General features: G+C 35.2%; 1 protein-coding gene across 1 annotated transcript in view; it reads right to left on the reverse strand.

Moving 5' to 3' along the window:
- Positions 1–27,023, reverse strand: part of KHDRBS2 (KH domain containing, RNA binding, signal transduction associated 2) — an 864,427-nt gene that overhangs the window by 687,474 nt on the left and 149,930 nt on the right. The window contains exon 2 of the mRNA XM_006835744.1: positions 25,720–25,847. Within this exon, the coding sequence (XP_006835807.1) occupies positions 25,720–25,847 (128 nt within the window). The remainder of the gene's footprint in view (positions 1–25,719; positions 25,848–27,023) is intronic.

Below are 27,023 nucleotides of genomic sequence, written 5' to 3' on the forward strand. Positions count from 1 at the left end.
GAGGTTGGCAGTTTAAACACACCAGCTGCTATATGAGTCAGGATCACTATGAGTCGTTTACCAATTCAACAGCATTTAACAACATTTAGCAACACTTTCTGAGTTACTCTTGTATACTAGTTTATATATACGCTTTTTTTTAAATTGTGAAATGTCATCAAGTTGGTTCCAACTCATAGAGACCCCTTTATAGGGTTTCCAAGGATCAGCTGGTAAGATTGAACCACTGTCCTTGTGGTTAGTAGTCCAGTGCTTATTCTACAGCATCACACCCCCTTCAGTACTCCTATAGAGGTCTCTCTGAGTTGGAACTGACTCGATGGCATTTCACAACAACAACACATACACACACATATACACGAGGTAGAGTAAAAAATTATCCACCCTCCAGTTATATTAAAATACCTGTCTAAATCCACTGCTGATAACAATATTGAATATGGACATGAAATAATTATGAGATGAGTGACAGTTAATTATTGGTCAAATCATTTGCAAATCATCCATGGCTTTGCCTATGCAATAATCCATGATAGACTTGGGTTTCAAAAGTTTGAGCAAGGGTTGATGATGCATAGAGGGGTTTGTAACCATGGCAATGTAACAATATATGATAGGATGAATGTAAAGCTAATGTTCTCCCATGTAAACTGTCACATCAGTCACAATAGAACAGTTTTTAAAAAAAGTTTGAGCAAGATAGGTACTGAAGCAACTCATAGGAGAGCATAAACAGAAGTGTTTGACATCTGCAAACATAATTTGGACCAATAATCAAAGGAAGGTAAAAGTTGCTTTAAAAAAACAGTTACTGGTGAGGCGACATGGATTCACCACTATGAACCTGAGAGTCAAAGGCAAAATATGGAATGGAAAGAGCTCAAAATCAACCATCAGCTGTAAAATTGGTGCTTACAGTTTTCTGGGATTCCAAGGGCAAGTATTAGAATACTAGCTGGAACATTATCAGGAACACTCACAGTGAGAGGCTCACTGAAGAGCTGAAGCCTAAACTTCAGATTAAATAAATTGTGATCTTGAATGACAATGCACATCTACACACCTCTGCCCACACTATAGATACTCTTCAGAAACTTTCCTTGGAGGTGTTTAAACATCCTTCCTATAGTCCTGATCTTGCTCCATCAGAGTCTTACCTGTTTGGTCCCCTGATAGCAGCCCTTTAAGGACAAAGATTCACCTCTGATGAGGAAGTGAAGACAGCACTGCATTTGTGGCTTGCAGCTCAGCATAAGGTATTTTTTGAATAAGGGAATACAAAAGCTTGTTGACAGATGGGAAAAGTGTATTGAAAACCAAGGAGAATGTGTTGAAAATGACGTCTCTGTCTTTTCCAAAAGTTGACTAAAATAAATTCTACAGTCAGAGTGAAGATAATTTTTTTACTCATACTTGTGTGTGTGTGTGTGTGTGTGTGTACAATGATGACGCAAAAAGTATTGCTATTAAGATTCCAGTTCATGCATGCATGGGTTTATTCAAAAAAAAAAAAAATTGCTTAAACATGTTTCCATGATCAGTTTTATTAGGAAGTGTTAAGAAAATGGACTACATCATTGAGAAAAAGGTCAGTAAATTTTCATTTTCCATCAGGACAATGCACCTTGAGGGTAGCAAGGCCTGTCCTGGAATTTTGCTGTGAAATCTTTCTCTATCAACACTAAAGGCCTAATCTTGCCATTTCTGACTTCTTTTTGTTCCTAGAACTCAAAGAATATTTAAAAGAATCATTATTTAAGTCCCTCAAGGACAGAAAAAGTGCTGTTTTGGTGTGGTGCAAATTGAAGAGTGCAGAATTCTTCCAGGAAGGGTTACAGAGAAGGAAACATTGAAGATGTAGATTTTGTGTATAGGAGACTGTCTTTTATATTATTAGAGATGATGGTGGAAAATTCATATTCAAATCTTGACCTGACTAAATTCCTTTCTTCAGTTTATTTATCCCTTTGCCACCTGCTCAGTCCACAGAGGCGGCTGGTATAAATTGGCTCCGGCTTCTCTGGGCTGTCATTCACATACACACATTACTCTTTGGGAATGACTGAGAAGTGACTTGCACATGACAAGCAACCACAGGGAACAGAGCTGAGACCTGAAATAAACAAATTAATATCTTAAGTTTGTTAGAGGCTCTTTAAATTGCATATTTACGTCCCATGAACACAGCAGGGTAAAGATGTAGAGCCTTTATTCACCTGATAGCATCAGGACTTTGGTACATTTGAGGTTCAACGGTGATTGTGTATGTGAATGAAGAACTTGGAGGGGTAACCCTGGATTGTGAAATATTATTTCACAGTTTGCAGCCTGCTCAATGGGATAAACATTGGACTGCACAATTTAAGGTCATATCTCAAGGATTATTTCACTCTCTTCCAAGACCTAAATTCATTATCATGAACTATGAATGAGCTGAGCATTAGAGAATAACCTACTTAGTAATTTAAACACAAGATGCTTCAGAGTCAAATTCTGACTCTAAATTTGTTTGCATAATTCTAATGCTCAGCAAATGATTAAATTCCATATTGTCTATTTACTGTAAAATAAAATCTGGTTTGTAAGAATAAAAAAAAGAAAAAAAGTATATAAAGTCATATATAGGAGTACATCAATATATCGTCTCCAAAACCAAACAGACATCTTGTTTTCACATTACAACGTAAGATCATGATTAAAAAGTATAAAGTATGGCCCTTAAAAATAAGACTTGTACTTTTAAATTGCTAATGTCATTCCAAAAAAATTAGAAAGTATGATTTATTCAGGAATAATTATGATTAGTGTTGGTCTTCATAATTAAAGAGAAATGATATGATATTTCATCTAATATTTAATTTTATTGATATTCCTTTAAGACATGAGGAGAAAATAACAAAACATGATCAAGGTTATAAAACCTTGGTGAGTGAGGCAGAGTAGCAGGGATATGAAAGGCCACCATGAGATTTTCTCAACCCTACTTCTTGTCACTGTTTCTAAGTCCTCAAAACCAATGAAGACTACTCTTTTGCCTTTTTATAAAATGTCTGGTATACAGAATAGAGTTCTCTTGAGCCATGAATATAGGCTGTGGACATTCCTGTTATAAACCCCAAAAGCTCTCCATTTACACTCTGCCTAAAGCATCCACAGTATGATTTTAAAGGCACCAATCCCAAACATTTTTTACAGACTCCCTACCCTTCTCACAAGGAGCTCTGGTAGTGAAGTGGTTACGTATCAGGCTGAGAACCTTAAGGTCAGCAGTTTGAAACTACCAGCTGATCAATGGGAGAAAGATGATGTTTTCTGCTCCCGTAAAGACTTATAGCCTCGGAAACCCTGTATAGGGTCGCTGTGGGTCGGAACCGACTCAACGGCACTTAATAACAATAACAACGTCTCCCACATGCTCTGACACAGATGTCACATAACAAACAACTTTCTTAAGTAATTTAGGGTATGGGAGTCCAAAATATTTGGTTTCTTTCTTCCACCAGCATCAGTGGTTTTATTACTGGGTTTTGTCAAATGTGTTAGTAAAATGACCACAGTGCTTCACAGGCAAGACAAAAGGAAGACAAGAAGGATACTGAAAAGTCATAGAGAAAGAAGAGAAGGGTCACATGAGCAGCTACCACAGAACACTTAGTAAAAGACTTTAGCACAAGGCCTCTTTTGTGAATATGTTGTACTTTGTTGGCCTGCATGTTGCTGTGATGCAGAATACTATGCTACTGCTATGTTGAATTTCAGTAAGGTCACCCATGGTGGACAGGTTTCACTGGAGCTTCCAAACTAAGAGAGACTAGGAAGAAAAAGAGGCAGATTACTTCTGAATGTTTAGCCACTGAAAATCTTATGAACAACAGAGAAGCATTGTCAGATATAGTGTGGGAAGATGAGCCACTCAAGTTGAAAGGAACTTAAAATGTAAATGGGAAAGAGTTACCTCCTCAAAGCTGAGTTGACCATAATGATGCAAATGGATTAAAGCTTTTGGGACCTTCATTTGCAGACAGAGTACAATTCAAAATGAGGACAAACAGCTGCAAATATCCATTAGTAATCAGATCATGGAATGTATGAATTATGAATCTAAGAAAATTGGAAACTGTCAAAAATGAAATGAAACAGCTGAAATGGACTGGGTTTAATCAGACAATCATATCATTTGTTATGCTGAGAATGACTAACTGAAGAGGGATGGCATTACATTCATCATCAAAAAGAGCATTTCAAGACATATGTTGAAGTACAATTTTGTCTGTGATGGAATAGTATCCATAAGTCAATAAAGAGGACCATTTAATAACAAAATTATTCAAATTTACGCATCAACCACTAAAGCCACTGATGATGAAATTGAAGAATTCTACCAACTTCTTCAATCTGAAAATGATCAAACATGCAATCAAGATGGATTGATGATTAGTGGTGATTGGAAATGAAGAAGAAGGATTAGTAACTGGAAAATATGGCCTTGGTAATAGAAACGATGTTAGAAATTGCATGACAGAATTTTGAAAGTCCAATGACTTATTTATTGTGAATACCTTTTCAAAACAATATAAAAGGCAACTATTCACATGGGCATCATTAGATGGAATACATAAAAATCAAATTGACTTTATCTGTGGGGAGAAACAATAGACAAACTCAAAATCACCAGCCAAAACAAGGCAGGGACAGACTGTGGAGTAGACCATCAATTGCTCATATATAAGTGCAGGCTGAAGCTGAGAAAATTAAAATAAGTCCGTGAGAGTCAAAATATGACCTTGAACATGTTTCACCTGAGTTTAGAGACCATCTTAAGAGCAGATTGATGACTGAAGACTAAAGAGCAGATTTAATAACTGAAGACTAAAAAGCAGATTTAATAACTGAAGACTAAAAAGCAAATTTAATAACTGAAGACTAAAAGGGCAGTGAGATGACATCAATAACTTAATACAGGAAGAAAGCAAAAGAGCATTAAAAAGACAGGAAACAAAGAAAAGACCAAAATGATGTTAGCAGTGACTCTGAAATTTGCTCTCCATCAAGACATGCTTAAGCAAATGGAAGAAATTAGGAAGTCAAAGACCTGAACAAAAAATTTCAAAGGGCAGCACAAGAAGACAAAGCAAAATACTATAGTGAAATGTGCAAAGACCTAGAGTTAGAAAACCAAAAGGGAAGAGCATGTTCAGCATTTCTCACATTTAAAGAACTGAAGAAAAAATTCAAGGCACAACTTGAAATACTGAAGGATTCTATGGGCAAAATATTTAATGAAGCAGAAATTGTCTAAAGAAGATGAAAGGAATACTCAGAGTCACTGTACCAAAGAGAAACAGTTGAAATTCAACCGTTCCAAGAGGCAGCGCATGATCAAGAACTCATAGTCCAAGCTGCACTGAAGGCAGTGGTAAAAACAATGCTCCAGGAATTGACAGAATACAAATTGAAATGTTTCAACTGATATAGCACTGGAGGGGCTCACTCATCGCTGCCAGAAAACTTACAAGACAGCTACCTATCCAACTCATTGGAAGAGATATATATTTGTTCCCATTCCAAAGAGAGGTGACCCAATGGTATGCAGAAATCATGGAACAATATTATTAGTATCATATGCAAGTAAAATTTTGTTGAACATCATTCAAAAAGCAGCTACAACAGTACATCAACGTGGAAATGCCAATAATTCAAGTAAGATTCAGAAGATTACGTGGAATGAGTGACTTCACTGCAAAGATCAGAAGGATCTAGGCTGAAAGCAGAGAATGCCAAAAGGATGTTTACTTGTGCTTTACTGACTATGCGCAGCTTTTTGTCTCTGTGGATCGTGAGAAGCTATGGATAACATTGTTAAAAAGGGATATTCCAGAACACTAAATTGTGCTCATGAGGAACCTGTACATAGACCAAGAGGCAGTCATTAAAACAGAACAAGGGATAATGAATTGTTTAAAATAAAGAAAGGGTTGTATCCTTTCACCATATTTATTCAATCTGTATGCTAAGCATACGATCTGAAAAACTGGATTATATGAAGAAGAGCATGACATCAGGATTGGCATTAGTCATTAATTTAAGAGTGAGCCCTGGTGTAGCACTGCAGGCTAATGCACTGGATTACAAGGTTGACTTGAACCGTAAAATCAGCAGTCCAAGCTCACCGGCCACTCCTTAGAAACCCTATACAAGGTTGCTGTAAGTCAGAACTGAATAAAAGGCACTTTAAAAACAACAGTAAGTCTTTAGTATGGATTGCACCTCAATGTAAAGATAACAAAAATCCTCACAACTGGAATAGTAAATAATATCACAATAAATGGATAAAAACATTGAAGTTGTCAATGACTTCATTTCGCTTGGATCCACAATCAAAATCAACACTCATGGAAGCAGCAGTCAAGACATCAAATGATGTATTGCTTTAGGCAAGTCTGCTACACAGGAACTCTTTAAAATGTTCAATATCACAGATCACAGTTTGAGAACTAAGGTGTGCCTGAAAGTTGAACAATGAATAATGAAGGATGTTGAAGAATTGATACTTTTGAATTACAGTATTGGCGAAGAACAATGAAAGTGCCATGGACTGCCCGAAAAACAAACAATTCTATGTTGGAAAAACAGTCAAAATGCTCCGTAGCAGCCAGGCTGATGAGACTTAATTTCTCATACTTCAGACATGCTATCAGGAGAGACCACCCTGGAGAAGGACATCAAGCTTGGTAAAGTGGAAAGCTAGTGAAAGAATGGAAGACCCTCAATGAGATGTGTTGGCACAGCGGCAGAAGCACTGGGATCAAGTGTAAACTTGATGGTGAGGGTGGCACGGGACCAGGCAGTGTTTCCTTCTGTTGTGCAAAGAGTTGCTATGAGTCACAACTGACACACTGGCACCAAACAACAAGCAGTGCTAGGTCATGGAAGGTAGGATTAGAGGTAAAACAAATATGTCTACACTCCAGGAAATGTGACACCACTCCCACTCAGGTATCACTGGTACTCCATCTGTGTCCTTTCTTGATATCTGTCTTGTGCATCTCTATTTCCAGTTGTATCATCCGTTGGATTTCTTCCTAAGCTAGATTTGAAAAGAATAAAATGGGAATGAATAGTCCTGAAATTATTTCATTATGTTTTTAGCCCCAAAACGTAAAGAATAGATTACAATTTATTAAACAATCAATGCAAGTTACCGTTTTTTTAGACTAAATCAATCAATCACTCAATCGCTACTAATTCTATTCAGCTGAAAGGAGATCCCGTCTTAGAATTCCTTTTTTCTCCTTCCCAATTACAATGAATAAGTGGAACAGGAATAGAAAATGGAATGATGAATTCACAGACTAAGGAGTAAAAATTATCATAGGAAGAAAGAAAACGAAAAAGTAAGACTGCAAAACAATCGATGTTAAGGAAAATGTCACCTGAATGCTGTATTACCAAGTACTAGACCACATACCTTTATTTTATTTAGATGTTGATTATAGAACCACACAAAAACTTCTAGTTTTGACGATTATCCCTGTCACACGAAAAAAAGTGATTAATGATAGGCTTTCAGGAAGGGCGAGGCTATTCAAATAATACAAGAAATGCAATGTCAATTAGATTTAATCTTAAAGACAGTGGAGAAACACTGAAGAGTCTTATGCAGAACAATCACATTACTTATAATAGTTATTCGAGATCAGTTGTAAACATAAATCACAAGGAGAGAGACACAATCCTACAAAACTCTTCAGAAGACTACTTATGAGAACAAGGTCAAGAATGATGATAACATGAAAGAGGGAAGTGGCATCAGGGTGGGAACAATGTGGAAGGACAGTATGGCACTGTGGATTAATGCACTGGAATGCAAGGTCAGTTTGAACCACAAAGTCAGTGGTTCAAGCTCACTAGCCACTCCTTGGAAACACTATATAGGGTCGCTATAAGTTGGAACTGACTCGACGGCACCCAACAACAAAAAGACTGGATAGTGAAGCCAAAACAAGAATCAAAGATGATACCAAAGTTTCTAAATGTACAACTAGGGAGAATAAAATTAATTTAAATGATAACAAAAGATTGTTGGTGTTAAATGTCCTTGACTCACTTCCAACTGACAGCGATCCAGTATACGGTTGCCAAGGAATGAGTCTGAACCACTGACCTCGCAGTTAGAGGTCCAGTGCTTATCCCACAGCACAACATCAGGACTCTAAACCAGGTTTACATGAAAAGAGAATTCTTTTATTTTTGTCTTATTAAGTTCGAGTCACCTTAGAAATATTCAGGTTAGGATATCAACTAAATTATTGAACTTGGATATAAGGAAAGAGATATGGACTGAACATATATGGGGAGATTAAGAAATCACTGGCATATACGAAGCAGTAGATGTGAATAACAGACATAGATCAAGACATAGTTCAAGACCTTCTGCCTTGTAGGCAGTCATAAGGGCTGTAGGTTTGACTCTGCCCCTATCATTGCCCAGGACATAGCAAAGTAAGCATATATTATTTTAATCCATTTTTTTCTAAATGACTTTTTCTTTAGTGCATGACACAATTGATATCATCTAAAACAGGTATTTTTCATATAGTAGTTTGTTTGTTTTTTCATGTGAAATAGAAGCTATTCGCAGATCTGTCATCCACAGCTTACAAAAACAACAACAACAAAATACAAAGATCAACTAAGTCATTTGCAAGAAGGAAAAAGATAGTACTTCTGTATAATCTTTGCATTTTTGTGACGATTGGAATGCTCAACCTCACTGATGTATTAGGGGAAATCCTATCAAAATTTCACAGAAAATAAGCAACAACATAATGGACTCATTCTTTTTCTCACACATATGAAATAGGGTTATAATAATATCTTTGTCTAATTAGACAACAGACTGTTTGGCAGCAGAATTTTGTATTTTAATGTAATGCCTTTCCTATCAACTTTCTAGGGTAGAGTCCATAATAATTCTATGTATACTGAAAACTAAAATGATTTTGTCACTGCAATCAATCCAGTAATATCTGATAGTTCAGGTACAGAATCACTGTGTGTAAAAACTATAAATGATTTAAAACCATCTGTGATGCAAATATGAAAATGATAAATACATGAAAATTACTTCCCAAGTTCACCCAAGAAGTTACATTTTAATGTTGTTGTTATATGCCGTGGAGTCGGTTCCGACTCATAGAGACCCTGTACAGGTTTCCGAGGCCATAAATCTTTACAGGAGCAGAAAGCCTCATCTTTCTCCCACGGAACAGCTGGTAGTTTCAAACTGCTGATCTTGAGGTTGACAGCCCGATTCGTAACCACTACACTACCAGAGCTCTCTTATATATTTTAATAGTCAGTTTTAAAGAGAATTTTTGAAATCTAAGCTCTGGTAGCATAGTGGTTACGAACCGGGCTGCAAACCTTAAGGTCAGCAGTTCGAAACTACCAGCTGTTCCGCAGGAGAAAGATGAGGCTTTCTGCTCCCGTAAAGATTTACAGCCTCGGAAACCCTGTACAGGGTCGCTATGAGTCGGTTTCGACTCCATGGCACATGACCACCACCACGACATTAAAATGAAACATTTCTATGACTAGTGAGCTGTGGTATCCTGGTGTGGCACTGTGGGTTAATGCGCTGGACTGTAAGGTAGGTTTGAGCTACAAAGTTGGTGGTTCAAACTTAGCAGCTGTTCCTAGGAAACCCCTATACAGGTCTCTATCAGTTGAAACCGGCTCCACAGCACATAAGAACAGCAATGTGCAGTAGATAGACTTAAACTGATGTGAAACAAGATGGAAAAATGGGATACAGTATTAAATATCTGTAATAAAGTCCAACTTCATGATTAATAAAAATCTATAAAATAAAAAATGATTTAAAAATTCTGAAACTAACCCTAACAGGTAAGCAAAAATATCAAAAGTAGTCATAAATTAAAGTTTCCATTTTTTTTTGCTGAAAGCTTGCATGTTTAATGGCCATTCCAGAAATTACATTTTTCCTTATTAAAACTTTAGCTCAAAATATAAATTATGTGTTCAACCTAACATTAGTATTCTATTTCAATAAGAATATGATGAAATATAGTAAGAAAAATATTCTTCTGAGCATTTTTTTTCTGAAACTCTATTGCTAAAGTCATCAGAAAAAATGTTACTATACTTTTCTAGCATCAAGTTTTAGTCTTCTAAAATGTTAATTTGTGTATCATTTTATGATATCATAAAATTAGTAACTTTTCACATTAGGTAAAATGCAATATTTTATTCTGGTTGTGAAAAATAAAATAAAAGTGAGGTGAAGTAAATTTAACATGATAATGATTTCTAATTTAATATGACACAGCATATCATATAAATGGGACTCCTGGTATGGTGCTGTGGGTTAATGCTTGGCAGACTGCAAAGTTGTTTGAACTGCAGGCTCAGTGGCTCAAGCTTATCAGCTGCTCCTTGGAAACCCTATACAGGGTTGCTATGGGTCGAAACCGACTCAATGGAACTTAACAACAACAACAGTATCATATAAATTAAGCAAAGTTACCATTGGCACAATGATCATTTCTAATATTGTGAAGCTTCATTATTTGTTAAGACAGTTCTGAATATCTAATAAACTCTCAGGTAAAACATCATTAAAAATCAACTAGCCTTTGGGCTAATAAACTGTAACAACAATTTCTACCTCCAGAGATGTGTCTTTAGATGGAAATTTAGACGTGATACAAAATAAACGCATTGTATGTACCAATATGTTCTGATACAAAATGGTATATAATTACAAGATCAAAAGCTATAGTAGAAAAAAATACATTAACAAGTGTCTTTTAAATGAATTTTGGTGTACTTAATAATTTATTATTGTGTACAAGGTATCCACTTTCCAATTCATGGCACATCACAAATTTCAATTGGCTTCAGTTAACGTTACACCATTTGAGCATCAGATGGGGTGAAAATGAAGATCACTCTACAGTTGTATTTAAATAATGATAGATGGTTTTCTCTTTCAATCCTGTATCATTATCAGATCTCTAGATGACCCTGGACATTTTAATTACCTGTGCCTTCCTTTCTTCCTGTGTATAGTCCTGACTCCAAAAAGACACTGTCTGGATTCAATAGGTATTAGTATAAATTACAGAGAAAAGTGATTGATACACAGTAAGTTATCAAACAAATGACTATTACCATTACTAAATCATCCTCTTTCATCTAATTTATTCCTATTTTACTAATGTTTTAACTGTGCTCTCTTTCAAAATTAACATTACAGAACACTTCATAAAATAATTCCAACTATCTATTTAATCACTTACCATATTGAAGGTACTCCTTTAAAACACTGTTATTAAGTGGAAAAGTAATAGAAACTTACTTGAGAAGGCTTCAAAAAGGTCATGGTAAAATAGAAGTGAACAATGGAATTTTTTCTATGATCACTTTGAAGCCCCTCTAATTTATTTCGAGGTTACAGTTGTATAACCATATACTTTATGCTGACACCGTTAACAAGCACTTACATATAATCTTGATAGAAATTTAATTTCACATGATGACATGAAAGCTTTTTAAAGCAAGGGGGGGAAAAAAACAACGTAAAAGCAAAACAGGAGGGTAAGTGTGTTAATTTATTATGAAACTTTCTACCCATCATAGTTAAGTGATAGTGGAGCTACACATGTACATCAGTTTGTAATTGTTATTGTTAAGTGTCATTGAGTCAGTTCTGACTCAAAGTGACCTTTTATGGGAGTTCTAAAGAGTGACTGGTTGGCTTGAACAGCCAACCTTGCAGTTAGAAGTCCACTGTTTATCCTATAGCACCACACCAGGAATATCCACTCAAAATTCTACCATTTTCTCATTATGTTATACTATCTCCCCATAGTTGTCTTTAGCATTTAAAAGAACTCCACAGTTAAATATATTCACACATATACCATTCCAGAAACAACTAAAATTTACCAAGAAACAAACATGTGCATTATAAATTAAGATTTCGCTATTGGGAGGATTAGACTATACAAAAAATATTATCTTCATCTTACCCTTTGTTCCTTTCAAGCCTATACCCCAATAATACTCTCTCTACCTTTCTAGTCTAACTTAAAATACTTACTTATGAGGTTCAAAGACCATAGACTTCAGTATGGGCTTCACCTCAATGTAAAGAACACAAAAATTCTCACTACTGGACCAATATATAACACCATGATTCATGGAGAAAATATGAAATCAAAGATTTCATTTTGCTTAAATCAAGTATCAACACTCATTGAAGCAATAGTCAAGGATTTACACAACACTAGGCAAACCTGCTGCACCAGATCTTTTTAAAGTGTTCAAGAGCAAAGATGTCAGTTTGAGAATTAAGGTGTGCCTTCCCCAGACATGGTATTTTCAATAGCCTCATATGCATGTGAAAATTCAACAGTGAGTAAGGAAGACCACAGACGAATTGATGCATTTGAGTTATGGTGTTGGAGAAGAATATTAAAGTTCCATGGGCTGTCAGAAGGACAAATAAATCTATGTTGGAAAAAGAATGGCCAAAATGTTCCTTAGGAGCCAGAATGGCCAGCCTTTGTCTCTCATACTTTAGACGTATTATGAGGAAGGACCAGTTGCTGGAGAAGGGCATCGTACTTGGTAAAGTGGAGGGTCAGCGAGAAAGAGGAAGAGCCCCAATGAGATGGTATGGCACAATGGCAACAGCAGTGGGTACAAGTCTACCAATGATTGTGAGCATGGTACAGGACCAGGTAGTGTTCTGACTAGGCACTTCCATTTATAAGTCTTGGGAGAAATGACTTGACTGGAAACAACATTTGAGGGTTGTGCGTTCCTGTAGTTTTTCAAAGCCTTGTCTTTTGTATAGTGTGAGTGTACACAAACACTAGAATCATGGGCCAACCAACACTAAGAAGCAGTGCAGAAGAGAGGAACCAACAGAGAAGGTTGAGAAAAGCAACCAATTTTGTAACATAAGCTCCAAATAAACTGTGATGTTCTGGAAGCCAAAGCAAGAAAACATTTCACTGACAATTCTATGAAGACCATAGTTCAAGTTAGCTTTATTGTTGCAGAATAAAAACTAAGATGAATGGCAAGTTAGAGATAAAGATTATAGCTCAAAATGAAATCTTTGACAGCTTCCATATTTTCTCCATGAATCATGTTATATATTGGTCCAGTGGTGAGAATTTTTGTGTTCTTTACTCTGAGGTGAAGCCCATACTGTAGTCTATGGTATTTGAACTTCATAAGTAAGTATTTTAAGTCAGAATAGAAAGGTAGAGAGAGTATTATTAGGGTACAGGCTTGAAAGGAACAAAGGGTAAGATGAAGATAATAATTTTTGTATAGTCTTAGATTTAAGGACTGTTTTACAATTTTTAGTTCATTGCTCTTTTATTTTTAAATTTTAGTTTTAAACAATAATCTTCATTTAAGTACTATATTTTCTCAAAAACAATTAAAAATGTCTGCTCTTTTTTTTTCCCCTCTTATAGACAAAATATCAATCTAATTTTTAACATCATGAATATAAATGATGAACTTTGGTGTTATACTTTGAGGTGAAATTTTATATCGTATCTTTTAAGATGTCATCTACTTATATTACAAAAACAGAACCAATGTAATGATGTAAAAACAACAGGCAGTGAATTCAGAAAAGCTGGATTTGAATACTAAATTGGTTATATACTAAAAGTGTAATTTTGACAAATTAGCCTCTCTGTGACTCATTTTTAGTATATATAAAATAGGACAAATAATATTAGGAGTACCATGACAATCAAATGACAAAATAAATGCAAAAACTATAACAATGTCTGATATGTAGAAAAAACTAAGTAATCTTTCATTTTTATTATTTGGTTAGTCATTCTAGAAAAAATCTAAAAGAGAACATTTTTGTTCTATGTTTATTTTTTTTCAAGTAGTCAAGAACTATTTTTATATTTAAGATTATTTGGAAAATGACATGGCAATAGTAACTAATTCAAAGAGTACATAAACAGGCTCCTATTTTTTTTAAAAAATGAGCTACCTCCATTTAAATTATGTTCATCTTTAGACATATAATTACATATGTTATGTTATAAGCATAACTGTAAATGTGTTTCCCTTTTATAATCAAGGGAAGTAAACCATTATAAATCTTTAAAATATGTACATGTATGTCTATAAATTTAATTTTAAAATTAAATTTTAGAGATGCAACTGCTACCAAAAGTCTTTAACTTCGTGATCACAACAGATTTTGCCAAACTGCTGTCCAAAATTGTACACTACCTTGATGTTTTGAGCATCAGGTTACAGAGAATGTGCACTTCTTCCATACACTAAAGCATTATTAGGTACTATCAAACTTATTACTTATCAGTTTAATAGGGAACAAGGGAGCCCCAATGGCATGGTAGGATCAGCACTGATCTGCTAATCACAAGGCCAGCAGTTCAATCACAGCTGTTCCACAGAAGAAGGATGAGGCTTTCTGCTCCTGTAAAGAATCGCCGTGAGTTATGGTTGAATCCATGGCAGTGATTAGGTTTTTGGTTTTTAGCAGGGAACAGAGCATTTCCAATTCATCTTAATTTGCTTTGTTCCAATAAGTGTGATTTAACTGTGTTTGTTTTTGCTTTACACCACACATGCATGATGCCTGTTGATATCTTTAACTTCTTGTCGAAAGGAAAATCGAGGCCATTATATAGAAAGAAAGGAGTGTTTTGTCACAAGTTTCAAATATGTTTCAAACATTTCATGCCACTTTGTCATTTGCAATTTGACTTTGAAAGTTATCACTGTTACTTTTGTTTGTACTGAGTTTTAGTTTTATGATGTAAAATATTTTAATCATTGGTTTATGCCTTTTGTGTTTTTCATCTTTCTTACAAATGTTTTCCTCTAATTAAACATTCTGAAGTAAAATTCCCTATAATTTATTGTAGTTCTTTTATTTAGTTTTTTCATCTTATCTTAGATCCAGTTGTAATTTATGTTAGTATTTGAAGGTAGGAATCTAGCCTTCCACACCTTCGCCACCCAAAAATAATGTCTCACTAATCATCTAACATTTACTAAACAAGTGATTTCTCCACACTGATTTTGTATGTCTGTATTTATTGTGTGGCTCTGCAGGATAATGCACTGAACCGCAAGGTCAGTTTGAATCACATGTTTGGAGGTTCAAACTTACCAATCACTCCTTGGAAATCCTATGCAGGGTGACTATGAATCAGAACCAACTCAATGGCACTTGACAACAATAACAACATATTTATTGTATACCTATAGAGACCCATACTTATTTCATGAGGAATGAAAAATTGATTTTTCAAATGGATTACTTGTTCTAACAAAGACAATAAATTTTTTCCAATCTTTTCAAATACAGTCTTTCATTCTTATAATAAAATACATTTGATTGTAATTTATTATTTTTCCTATATGCTATTTAAATATAACTGGTAATATTTCAATTAAAGTTTTGCATTGATATTAATGTTAACGGTAGTTCCAGAGTTGTTTTTAGCTTAGTTGTTTGTTTTTTAATATCCTTGTGAAACCCACATATTTTTAAGGACATTATTTGTAAATTGTATAAATCTAGATCTATTACACAAAATTCTCTTGACAAAATTGACATATGAAAAAGTTAATAAAAAATACACAATTTTTCCACAAGGATCCAAATTTCTTTCAAAAAGTTGGCTATAGCCAGATCCCAATAGCAATAAATTAAAAATAACTCTGTATTCTGATCTCTGTGGCACAAAATGACTGTAATTAACTCTGCTTTCCTTTATTCTATCTTGAAAATGTTTATGTGCTAAACTTATGAAATATAATGCTTGAATTTATATCAAATACAACTGGTCCACATGTCCAGAAGTCCTTCAAAGTCAATAATAAAATGCAATCTCCGCATTTGGTAAGGTAGTGCCTCTCAGTCTTAACAGAAATTCATCTTTCTTTGTTCTATTACAGATGACTCTAAATCAAGAGTCAACTAATGCTATCATATCAATGATATAATCATAACAATAATATCAATGGCAGAAGGGATTCCTGTACTCTATTGAAATGTAAAGACATTTACCTGAGGCTCACTAAATTAATGAATAAACAAAGACAAAAAGACTGGCAAGACTGCAGAGGAGCAGTGTGAGGTAGGAGATCATTTTGGATCTCTTTAAGTAAGGATGCAAATTTGGACACATTTCTAATGGCACTTGTATTTCAATCATTTTGAGGCAGTTTCCCAATGGGAAGTAAATGAGAAAATAAGAAGCAATCTTTCTACATGAGGTGAGAAGAAGCCTCATATGTTCACTGAATCAAATATATTCTTAAGATGATCATACTTCATTTCATTTTCTTCAGCTTCAAGTTGAACTTACATATGACCATTTGATGGTGTGCTCTTCAGTTGGCCCTTGACTTTTGTTCTAACTGATGGTATTGAACTTTTACACCACGCTTTCATAGATGCTGTTGATTTGATTCCTGTGTACTGGTGAAGTACACATATATGGTTACTATTTTTGCTTTTGAAAAATGATCTGATATTTGCAATGGTTCCTCAAAATTCTATCACATGATTTTCAGAATCATTTCTATCACCAGGAACATATTTTCCAGCTACTGATTCCTTCTTTATTTCTAACTTTTGTATTGTATATTCCAGTAATTATCAATGCATCTTGACTACATATTTGATTAATTTCAAACTAAAGAAATTGGTAAAAATCTTCACTGTCTTCATCTTTGTCATAGTAGTTGGTATGTAAATTTCGATACTAGTCATATGACCTGGTTTTTCTTATAGGTGTATGGATATTATCCTATCACTTTTCATTGTACTTCAGGATAGATACTGAAATGAACTTTTAGACAATGAATGTGAGACACCATTCTTTAATTTGTCATTCCAGGTAGAGTATGCCATATGTTTGTTTGACTTAAAAATGGTCAATACCAGTCCAATTTCAGCACATTAATGCTGAGTATCTATTTTCATATGTCCCATTTCATTTTTATGACCTATTTTCCTTGAACTCATATTTTCTACATTCCTCATTCTGTTTACTTACAGATTTTTGGACTGCTTCTTCTCATTTTGAATTCTGCCACTTCAGCAAATGAAGGTCCTGAAAGCTTTGCTCAATTCACATCATGATGTCAACTTTACTTTGAGGTGGGATCTCTTCCCCAGTTGTATTGTGAGTGCCTTTCAACCTGAGCAGCTCATTTTCTGGCATTATATTACTACTATCCTTCCTAATCTATCTTATTCTGGAAATTCCACTAAAGTGTGTCCACCAGGGATGACCTCACTGAAATACCAGCGGCACAGCTGCCAGGATTACAGCGCAACAACCACAACAGTATGACAAACTGTTATATGAGTGGTGGGAATATGTGCTAGACCCATAAAAAGGGAATATATCAAGAGAAGCACAGATAATTCAGTATTATGGATCAAATGAGACTGATACAAAATAAAGAACACAAACAGAAAATATTGTATAATGGATATGCATTAAGTAAAAGAAAGAGTCATCCAAAAAGAAAGGGAGCATAAACAATACAACTGAAAATTCCTAAGTTTTATTAGAAAATAAGAATAAGTTGGGTCATTCTCCTTTAAAAAAAAAATTAAAATTCAGTCTATAATAACTTTGGATTTTATTTCTCCTCATTAGAAATGTGAATCTATGTACATTATTTTCTTAATTGAGATTTATATTTATAACTGAGATACCATAAAGCTGATATGGATAATAATAAAATCATAAACCCCATCTGTGATACCTTGAATTTACTGGATATGGCTTTTCTATCAAATGTCTTTTTAATTCCTACCATGTGACTAGATGAGATCAAGCAAATATGATATACTGGGTACTAAGGCTGAGATTTGTTAGTTTTGCCATCCAGCTAAGTTTAAAAGGGGCCATCTCAGAAGCAGGGATGGAAGATCCCAGGATCATAAGAAGGAAGAGTATGAGATCCCTACCTAGAAAAACAGCAACAACAAAGGCAACGCCAGAAGTGGTAGCATGCAGAGACAGAGCAGTGTGGGCTCTAGGCTAACAGACTGAGGCAGAGGCCAAGGGGCCACATGGCTGAAAGGCCAAAGACAGGAATGAGGCATGCCTGCAGTATGGCAGACATAGATACATCTGACAGGAGAGCTGTTGTGTACTGAGTGGGTTTTGATCCAGAATTGTACCCTGTTCATTTCCCTAATAAACCCCATGATCGCGAGCTTTGTTATGAGTTCTGTGTGGCTATTGCAATGGATAACCAAACATACATATGAAGCAGAGAATACTGTGGACGGGATGGTTGGTGTGAGACTAGGATAAAGAAAGAAGGTTGTAGGATGGAAGCACGTCTGACCTCTGCTTCATAGGAATCCACTTTGGGCTGATTTTGAGTTTGAGTCTCTTTCTCCCTTGTGAAGCCAGGGGAAGTCAGACATGACTCTCACATGGTTTTTACACATTCCAACCCTATATTCCATTTCTATAAGAAAAGTGAAAAGTAGTATTTTTGAGTGGTGTCTGGTGAAAATAAAACAGCCTTAAGCTGTAAGCTACAGAGTAACTTCTGGGAATATCACATTTGCCTGGGAAAAAATGGAGAAAGACTTCTAACATTATAAGTAGTAACGTTTGGTTCTAAAATATGGTCATGTTGTTTATAGGCGCCATCAAGTCGGTACCAACCCATAACGACCTTATGCACAGCAGAAAAAAACACTGCCCCATGCTAGACCTTATGCACAGCAGAAAAAAACACTGCCCCATGCTAGGTCATAGTTTCTATATTTTATAACTCTGGATTTCTATTAAATACCACTAAATGATGGAAGAACCAACTATTGATGTTGTTGTTAAATGTCTTCAAGTCAATTCCTACTCAGAACGACCCTGTACAGGGTTTCCATAGAGCGGCTAGTGAGTCTGAACCACCAACCTTATAGGTCAAACCGACCACATAGGCCAGGGCATTAACACACAGCACCATACCAGGACTCCAATAACTAATTAGAGAGACATAAAAATAAAACTCATCAAGAATTTCAATGTGAATGTTTCACCTTCAGAAATACCAAAGAAGAAATACAAGCTGCATGAGAAGACATGCTAGGCTGCAACCGCAGATGAGGAGACCACGTCCAATCAGGCACAGAAGGCAGCCCCTCTCCCTAGAGCTGAGCAGAGTAAGAAGAAATAGAGAGCAAGTCAAATGCTATTGACCATATTTTGGAACTTTAATTTTATGCATTAATCTACATAAGGAATTGATTTAAAAAGCAGCACAAGGGAACCCGACTGCGTTTGATCTTAAAAGGGGCCAAATATGGGGCAATTTACACTCCTGGCAATAGACTGCTTTACAAAGTTGGCAGTAACTCAACTTGAGTAATAAAAATAGGCTGGGGGGCAAATTTAATTGAAGAAAAGGCCTGGTATATTTCAGAGGATTCTGAAAGCAATATCAAAAAGATATATTTTTAAAAGGCCTTGAGAGGCTGACTTGTTCAGGTGGACAAATAGGTACAGAAGCAAACAGCAAGAAAGACTCTCTTGTCATGCAGGCAGCACGCGTGTCACCCCCAATGGTCTGTCCCTCTCTCCATTTCCCTAGGGTGTGATGGGAAATCCTTGTGTCTGTATAGAGAGAACGAAACACAGCTCCAGTCAACTAGGGGTATCTTTATCCCTTAGGTCCTGTACGGCACTTATTTTCTACAGGACAAGAAAAGAGGGAGGTGTCCTCCATTTCTTCCAAGGCTGAATATTGGCTGCATACCCCTACCTATGTTTCCATTACTTTTTCTCTGATTATGTTATATAGCTTTTTCTGAAAACACTAAATCATGGTCTTTTAAAATGTATTTTAAACAATAACTAAACTCAATATATGTGCGCTGGTAGCATAGTGGTTATGAATCAGGCTGCTAACCTCACACAGTCAGCAGTTTGAAACTACCAGTTATTTTGTGGAAGAAAGGTGAGGTTCTGCTCCTGTAAAGATTTACAGCCTCAGAAACCCTGTACAGGGTTGCTATGAGTTGGAACCGACTCCACAGCACATAACAACAACAACAAACTCAATATGCTTAGTTCTAAGACATCGATTAAAATTAATTACCATGGAATCTTTCCCAATCATCGTGACCCCAAGCATGTCAAAGCAGAGCAGTACTGTGTAGGATTTTCAATGGCTAGTTTTCAGAAGTAGTTACAAGCCTTTATTCTTAGGTACCTTTGGTGGAATCAAACCTCCAACATTTAGGATAAAACTGAGTGTGTTAACCACTTGTACTAGTCAACAATGCCTTCAGAAGTATGAACTACCCAATATAAGGCTATGACCAACTTTACACATACACAGATAATGAGCTATGACAACAACATGATTGATAGAGTTTATGACTTTAATATGTTTGCTAGTTTGAGATAATAAATAAATGTAAAAAGAAAACTGTAGTTTGTCTTCTATGAAACACAATATATATGTGTTAGAAAGAAAAACATAATGCTAAGGATGATGCATGATTCTTCAGGATTTTCTGCACATATCTCTTAGGAACATGTTGATCATACTGACTGATTTGATTGTCTTATTATCAAAACATAATTTTACTGATTCTGAAAAATCCATAAATGCCAACAAGATGTACATACAATGTTTACTTTTTAACTAACGTCACAAAATATTAAAAATAGAAAATAAAAATGTTTTCTTTCTTAAAACAGTAATTTAATAATATGAAAAAATGATGGATAATGTTATGTGTCACCCTGGCTAGGCCATACTTCCCAGGATTGGGTAGTTGTCCACCACTTTGTGACCTGGTATAAGCATCCTCCATTTTGTGATAATATTTAATTCTACTCAATTCTATGACTCATAAGTCTTAACCTCTGTGTTTCAATGAGGCAGGATGATTCTGGAGTGTATCCTGAATCACAGCTTTAAAAAAGGTATGACAAAAGTTGCACCCTTACTCAAGTCACAATCATACTCTGATGTAATGGAAGTATCCATGGGAGTGTAACCTGCATATACTACATATATGGATGCTCTAACATGGCTTTCCTGTGTTCTGGTTCCTGGTGCTTGAGTTAGCAGTCTTCCATCCATGCAGCTACCTTTGGGTTTCACCAGCGTCTGCAGCCCCATGAGTTGATTACCTACTACAACCATGTGAGTCCAGAAATCAGCAGAAGCCATCACCCTAACTCAAAGATTTGGAACTGGCCATCTACAAAATTCATCTGTCAGTTGTCGTACTAGGTTGAGTTGATGCTGGAAGCTATGCCACCGATATTTTAAATACCATTAGGGTCACCCATGTTGAACAGGCTTCAGATGAGCTACTAGACTAAGACAAACTAGAAAGGAGAGACTGACAACTTCTGAATGCTTAGTCACTGACAACTATATGAATAGTAGTGAAACACTGTTGTTTTTGTTGTTAAGTGCCGTAAAGTTGATTCCAACCCATAGCAAACCTGTACAAGGTTTTTGAGGAGCAGCTGGTGAGCTTGAACCACTAACCTTGCAGTTTAAATGGCTTTGTAGACTGGTGCATTAACCCACAGCACCACACCAGGACTCCATGAAACACTGTAAAAACATTGAATATTGAAATATGATGAAGAGGAACAGAATAAGGTCAAATATAGTGTCCCAGAACATGAGCCCCTCAGTTTGGAAGGGACTCAAAGCATGACTAGGGAAGAGCTGCCTACTCAAAATAGAGTTGAATATGATGACATGAATGGAGTAAAGCTTTTGGGACCTTCATTTGCTGAAGGGACACAACTCAAAATGAAGAGAAATAACTATAAATATTCATTAATTAGAACATGGAATGCACAAAGTATTAATCTAAAAAAAATTGAAGTTGTCAAAGATGAAATGAAACACATGAATTTTAATATCCTAGGTATTAGTGAGCCAAGATGGACTGGCATTGGCCATTTGGAATCTGACAATCACATGGTTTACTATATCAGGAATGGCAGCTTAAAGAGGAATGTTATCTCATTCATTATAAAAAAAATTTCACCATCTATCTTGAAGTATAAAAATGTATGTGATAGGATAATATCCATACACCTACAAGGAAGACAAGTCAATAGGAGTTCCCAAAGAATTCATTTTTCTCAGATCAACCATCATTGCTCACAGAAGCAGCAGTCAAGAAATCAAATGACATATTGCATTAGGCAAATCTACTGTACAAGATCTCTTTAAAGTATTGAAGAACAAAGATGTCAGTTAGAGGAGTAAGGTGTGCCTGACACAAGCCATGAATAAGAAAGTGAATAAGGAATACTGTAGAAGAATTGATGCAGTTGAGTTATGGTATTGGAGGGTAATATTAAAAGTACCATGGACTGCCAAAAGAAAAACTAATCTGTGTTGGAAGTACAGCCAGAGTGCTACTTGGAAGCCAGATGGCCATACTTTGTCTCTCATACTTTAGATATATTGTCAGGAAGGACTAGTCCCTTGAGAAGGATATCATGTTTGGTAAAATGGAGGGTTGGAAGAAAAGAGGAAGGCCCTCAATGAAATGGATTGTCATGATTGCAGCAGAAATGGACTTAAATGTTGCAATTTGTGAGGTTGATGCAGGACCAGGTGGTATTTCATTCTGTTGTGGATAGGGTTGCTATGAGTCTGTACTGACTCAATGGCACCTAACAACAAGAACAGCAATCTATCTATGTATTGTCTGCTGTGACATGCCATCAAGCCAGTTATGACTCATAACGAACCTGTATAGGGTTTCCAGAGAGCATCTAATGGGTTTGAAATGCTGACCATGTGATTCACACTCAAGTGCTGATCCCATAGCACCACCTGAGTAAGCTAATTCAAAAGATTCATGGAAAAATTTCATTAACTTTTATTCAATTTTCCACAAACTATTGGAAGTCAACTCCTAGATCCACTTTTCCGGTTTTGCTTTTCTGGGAAACACAGCCTAAGGCAGGCATAGTTCCCCAGAATTAAATCATTAAACATAAAGCACTAAAAGCTAGCTAAATCATTCTTAATGTTTTTGAATGGCATTCACATAATTTTCATAATTTAAAATCTTAAATTTTTCTCCATTCCTTATAATACTCAACTAAATCAGTAAATTAACTTGAAACTGGAGACTAATTGAAACAAAATCTCTCCATAAAAGGTCATGTACTAAAGTTGTGATAAGGTCATTTCCCCAAGAAACCCCTTTGCCATCACAACATTAATTATTGATTCAAACAGACAGGAGACATCAAGACGAGAGGCAGCTCTGAGAGAAAGTAGAAAAAGCAGGCTTTTCAGCACTGTGCTCCCTTGATGGATAATCACATCACATTTTTATTATAAAGGATTCAACCGTAAATCCATATATATTGTTGTTCTAGTTTACTCAATAGCTCATAGTATTGCGTCATACCATATTATTTCACTGTTCATAAATGTACATCAACTATGACTCAAATTTAGGAATTACAATCTTAATTCAACCTCCCTAATACAGTTGGGAGAAGCTGACTGTCAAAGCTAGTGTATAAATGTTTTGTACTCTACAAAAACAATAAAGACCAATGTGGGGCAACCTGATAATGATTCTGAGCAATATCTCTCCCCCTTGTGTTTCTTATCAGAAGGCTCTATAGTTCTCTTATGTATGATAACTAGATAACTAGAAGTATGAAGGAATCCTGGTGTGGCGGCACTGTGGGATGATCCACAGGACCACAAAGATGGTTCAAACTGCAAGGTCGGTGATTTCAAATATACCAGTCGCTCCTTGGAAACCCTATACAAGGTAGCTATCAGTTGGAACTGATGTGAAGACACTTAACAACAATAACAAAAACAACAAAAAGTATGAAATGTTGCTGTTGTTGTTAAATGCTGTTGAGTTGGTTCAAACTCATACGGACTTTGTATACAGATTCCAAAGAGCAGCTGGTGCGTTTGAACCACCAACCTTGAATTTCAAACTGACCTTTTGGTTCAATGCTTATCCAATAGCATCACACCAGGATTCTGAAGTAAGAAATATGCACATTTGTAAACAAATAAAGCAGCTTGGCGTTCTATTAATCAAATAAATAAATGGCAAATGTTCTCAAACATGGATTGAGTTTTGAGAATATCCCATTTTTCAATAAAAAATAGTAGTTACATTATTTGATCTTCTTCCTATGAATTATAAAATAAAACCTCACGCAAAATATTTGAAACCATAGAATATTATGTTTCCTTGTTTCAATATCAACATCATGGGTCAAATCTGGATTCTTATAATAGCATAAAACCACTCATGCTGTCATTAAAGAAGAATCACAACTTTAGGTCCCTCCCATACCTTACCAACTTAATTTTGTCAGAGATCTGGAAGTGCACTTTGTTTTAGAAACAGACATCAAGCCTGATATTAGCTTTCCTATATCCAAACAACAGGCAAACCTTATTCCAAGAAACAGTATCAGCTTTTATCATATTTAAATAATATACATGATTTAAGTAAACAACATTGTACGTAGACTGTAATTGGATAATTAATTCCATTCTTTGAAAAATGGCACATTTTTCTTAGTTTTATATATATTTTTTGCACACTTAATTACTATGTAAAAATATTCTATGGTTGCCCAATTTAATATTTATAAGAGCATGCTTATATGGTAAACCTAGTAAAGTTCAATTAAAAATATATAGCTATTATATGAATGTACTTTTCTTGTAATTGAGTAAGTCTAACTTAAAAAACAAAACAAAAATAAAAAAATCTTTCATAGAACACAGAAAACCTTATTAGAAAGTTAAGCTTATATTTTGATGGGCTGCACCAATTCTATGCCTATTTGAAAGGATTAGAAACACAGCGTTCTACTTAATTATGTTTTCTAAAGCTTCTCATGTTAGAAGACTGTTGGTAAACTATAGTATTTATTTCTGTAATATGGATTATTAGGATAATTACATGGTTTTTACTTCAGTTACACTTCTGAAAATAAATTATCAGCTTGAAACTTTGAGTTTTCATTTATAGCTACTTTCATTTGTTTGGGGTGGGAAAAGAAAACTGTTTCACATTGGAATTTATGATCATAACTGATGAAAACTTAACTGTGAATATTGTATTTTATAATCAATGTTCCTGGTGATACAAATGTCATATGATAGCAAAATGTACAGATAAGAAATAGTTTAAAGAGAGGTGTTTTTAGACTAAGAACAGTATCATAATTATTTTCATAAATCAAATATGGATAAAGAAGACTAGAAGATATAATACAAGAGTCTAATAAAGACTATTTTGCTTTCCTGGGGTATTCCTAATGATTGGTTAATACTATATATTTAGTATCCTTAATTCTACTCCTTTTATAGTAAGAATATGCTTTTTGGGAATCAAACCACAATCAATTAGTGTGCATATTTGAACAAATTTGTGAATCATTTCTATGTTAAATAATTTAAATGTCTAATAATGTGTCCCACATTCCTCATGTTCAAATAACAAAATGCTATATAGTCAACAGTTGAAAATTAATACCAAGATAACATTTTTAAACAGTTTTCTGTCCCTATGTCAGCATCATGAGTGTTGTTATACATTTATATAACTTTTATAAAATAAGAAAGTATTATTTTTTATTTTACCTTTGGATATTGTTTGACAGGAATCAATACTCTTTCTGAAAGCTTTATGTTTTTATTGCTGATGACATCAAGATATTTCTTTTCTTCATCTTCTTTTTTTCCATCAGAACCTTGAAATTTTTCAATTTCTAAAATGAAAAAAAATTACAAGGAAAAAACAGTGAAATTAGAAAACAGGTCATTATAAATATGTTGATTAGTCTTATTGTTGTTGTTATGTGCTGTTGAGTCAGTTCTGACTCATAGCAGGCCTGCATAGGGTTTCTGAAGTTGTAAATCTTTATGAGAACAGAAAGCTTCATTTTTCCCCCACAGAGCAGCTGGTGGATTTGAACTGCTAACTTAGGTTTAGTAGTCCAATGCATAACTCACGATGCCACCAGGGCTTCTTGTTTATATGAATTGCTCCCTTTAAATAATATTTTGCAGAATATTGATGGAAGAATGCAAACAGCATCTTGTGAACAACTTTATGAATGCTGTTACTTTTCATAATATGACCTTTGTCAATTTAAAATTAAAAAGTGATAAGTAAAGATTTGACTGAGCCTTCTGTCAAACAAAAGATACATTTAGTTAATTTTTAACATCTTCAAACAAAACGTAAACAGGAGTTTCTCCTTTGACTATTTAAAAAATCTAAGCAAGCATAACTAGGAACAACCAATAGAAAAAATACATCATAAGGTTATGTTTTATTTTTACGAGAATCATTCTTAAGAAAGTAAAAATATTTAAATTCGCAACCACTCAATTATCCAAAATAGCAGTATGTTAACAGAAATATTACATTTTATATTTTAACTAAATGTAAAGACAATTAAGCAGGAGTCACAATAACACATCCATAAACCAAAATTAATATGTTTAGATTAAGGATGGAGAACGCCCTGCCTCTGAGGCATATAATGCCCATGAAACCATTTGGTCTGGCCTTGCCAAGGCAACTGCAATTCCAGCCCTCACATTGTTGCTGTTGTTTACTGCCATCAAGTCTGTTCTGACTCATTGCAACCCTGCAGGGAGTCTCCGAGGATCAGTTAGTAAATTTGAACTGCCGGCCTGTGTTTCATGGTCCAGTGCTAATCCTACAGCCAGCACCACACCAGGAGAACAGCCACCACGTTATTGGTTTTGTTAAGTGCTATGGAGTAAGTTCCAACTGATAGCGATCCTGTATAGCGTTTCTGAGGAGCAGCTGGTGAGCTTGAACCACCGACCCAGAAGTTCAAGCCGGCTTTGCAGCCCAACTCATTAACCCATAGCACCACATCAGGACTCCAACCATCACATTAGGGATGAGT

This window comes from Chrysochloris asiatica, unplaced genomic scaffold (genome assembly GCF_000296735.1).
Source record: "Chrysochloris asiatica unplaced genomic scaffold, ChrAsi1.0 scaffold00019, whole genome shotgun sequence".
NCBI lineage: Eukaryota > Metazoa > Chordata > Mammalia > Afrosoricida > Chrysochloridae > Chrysochloris > Chrysochloris asiatica.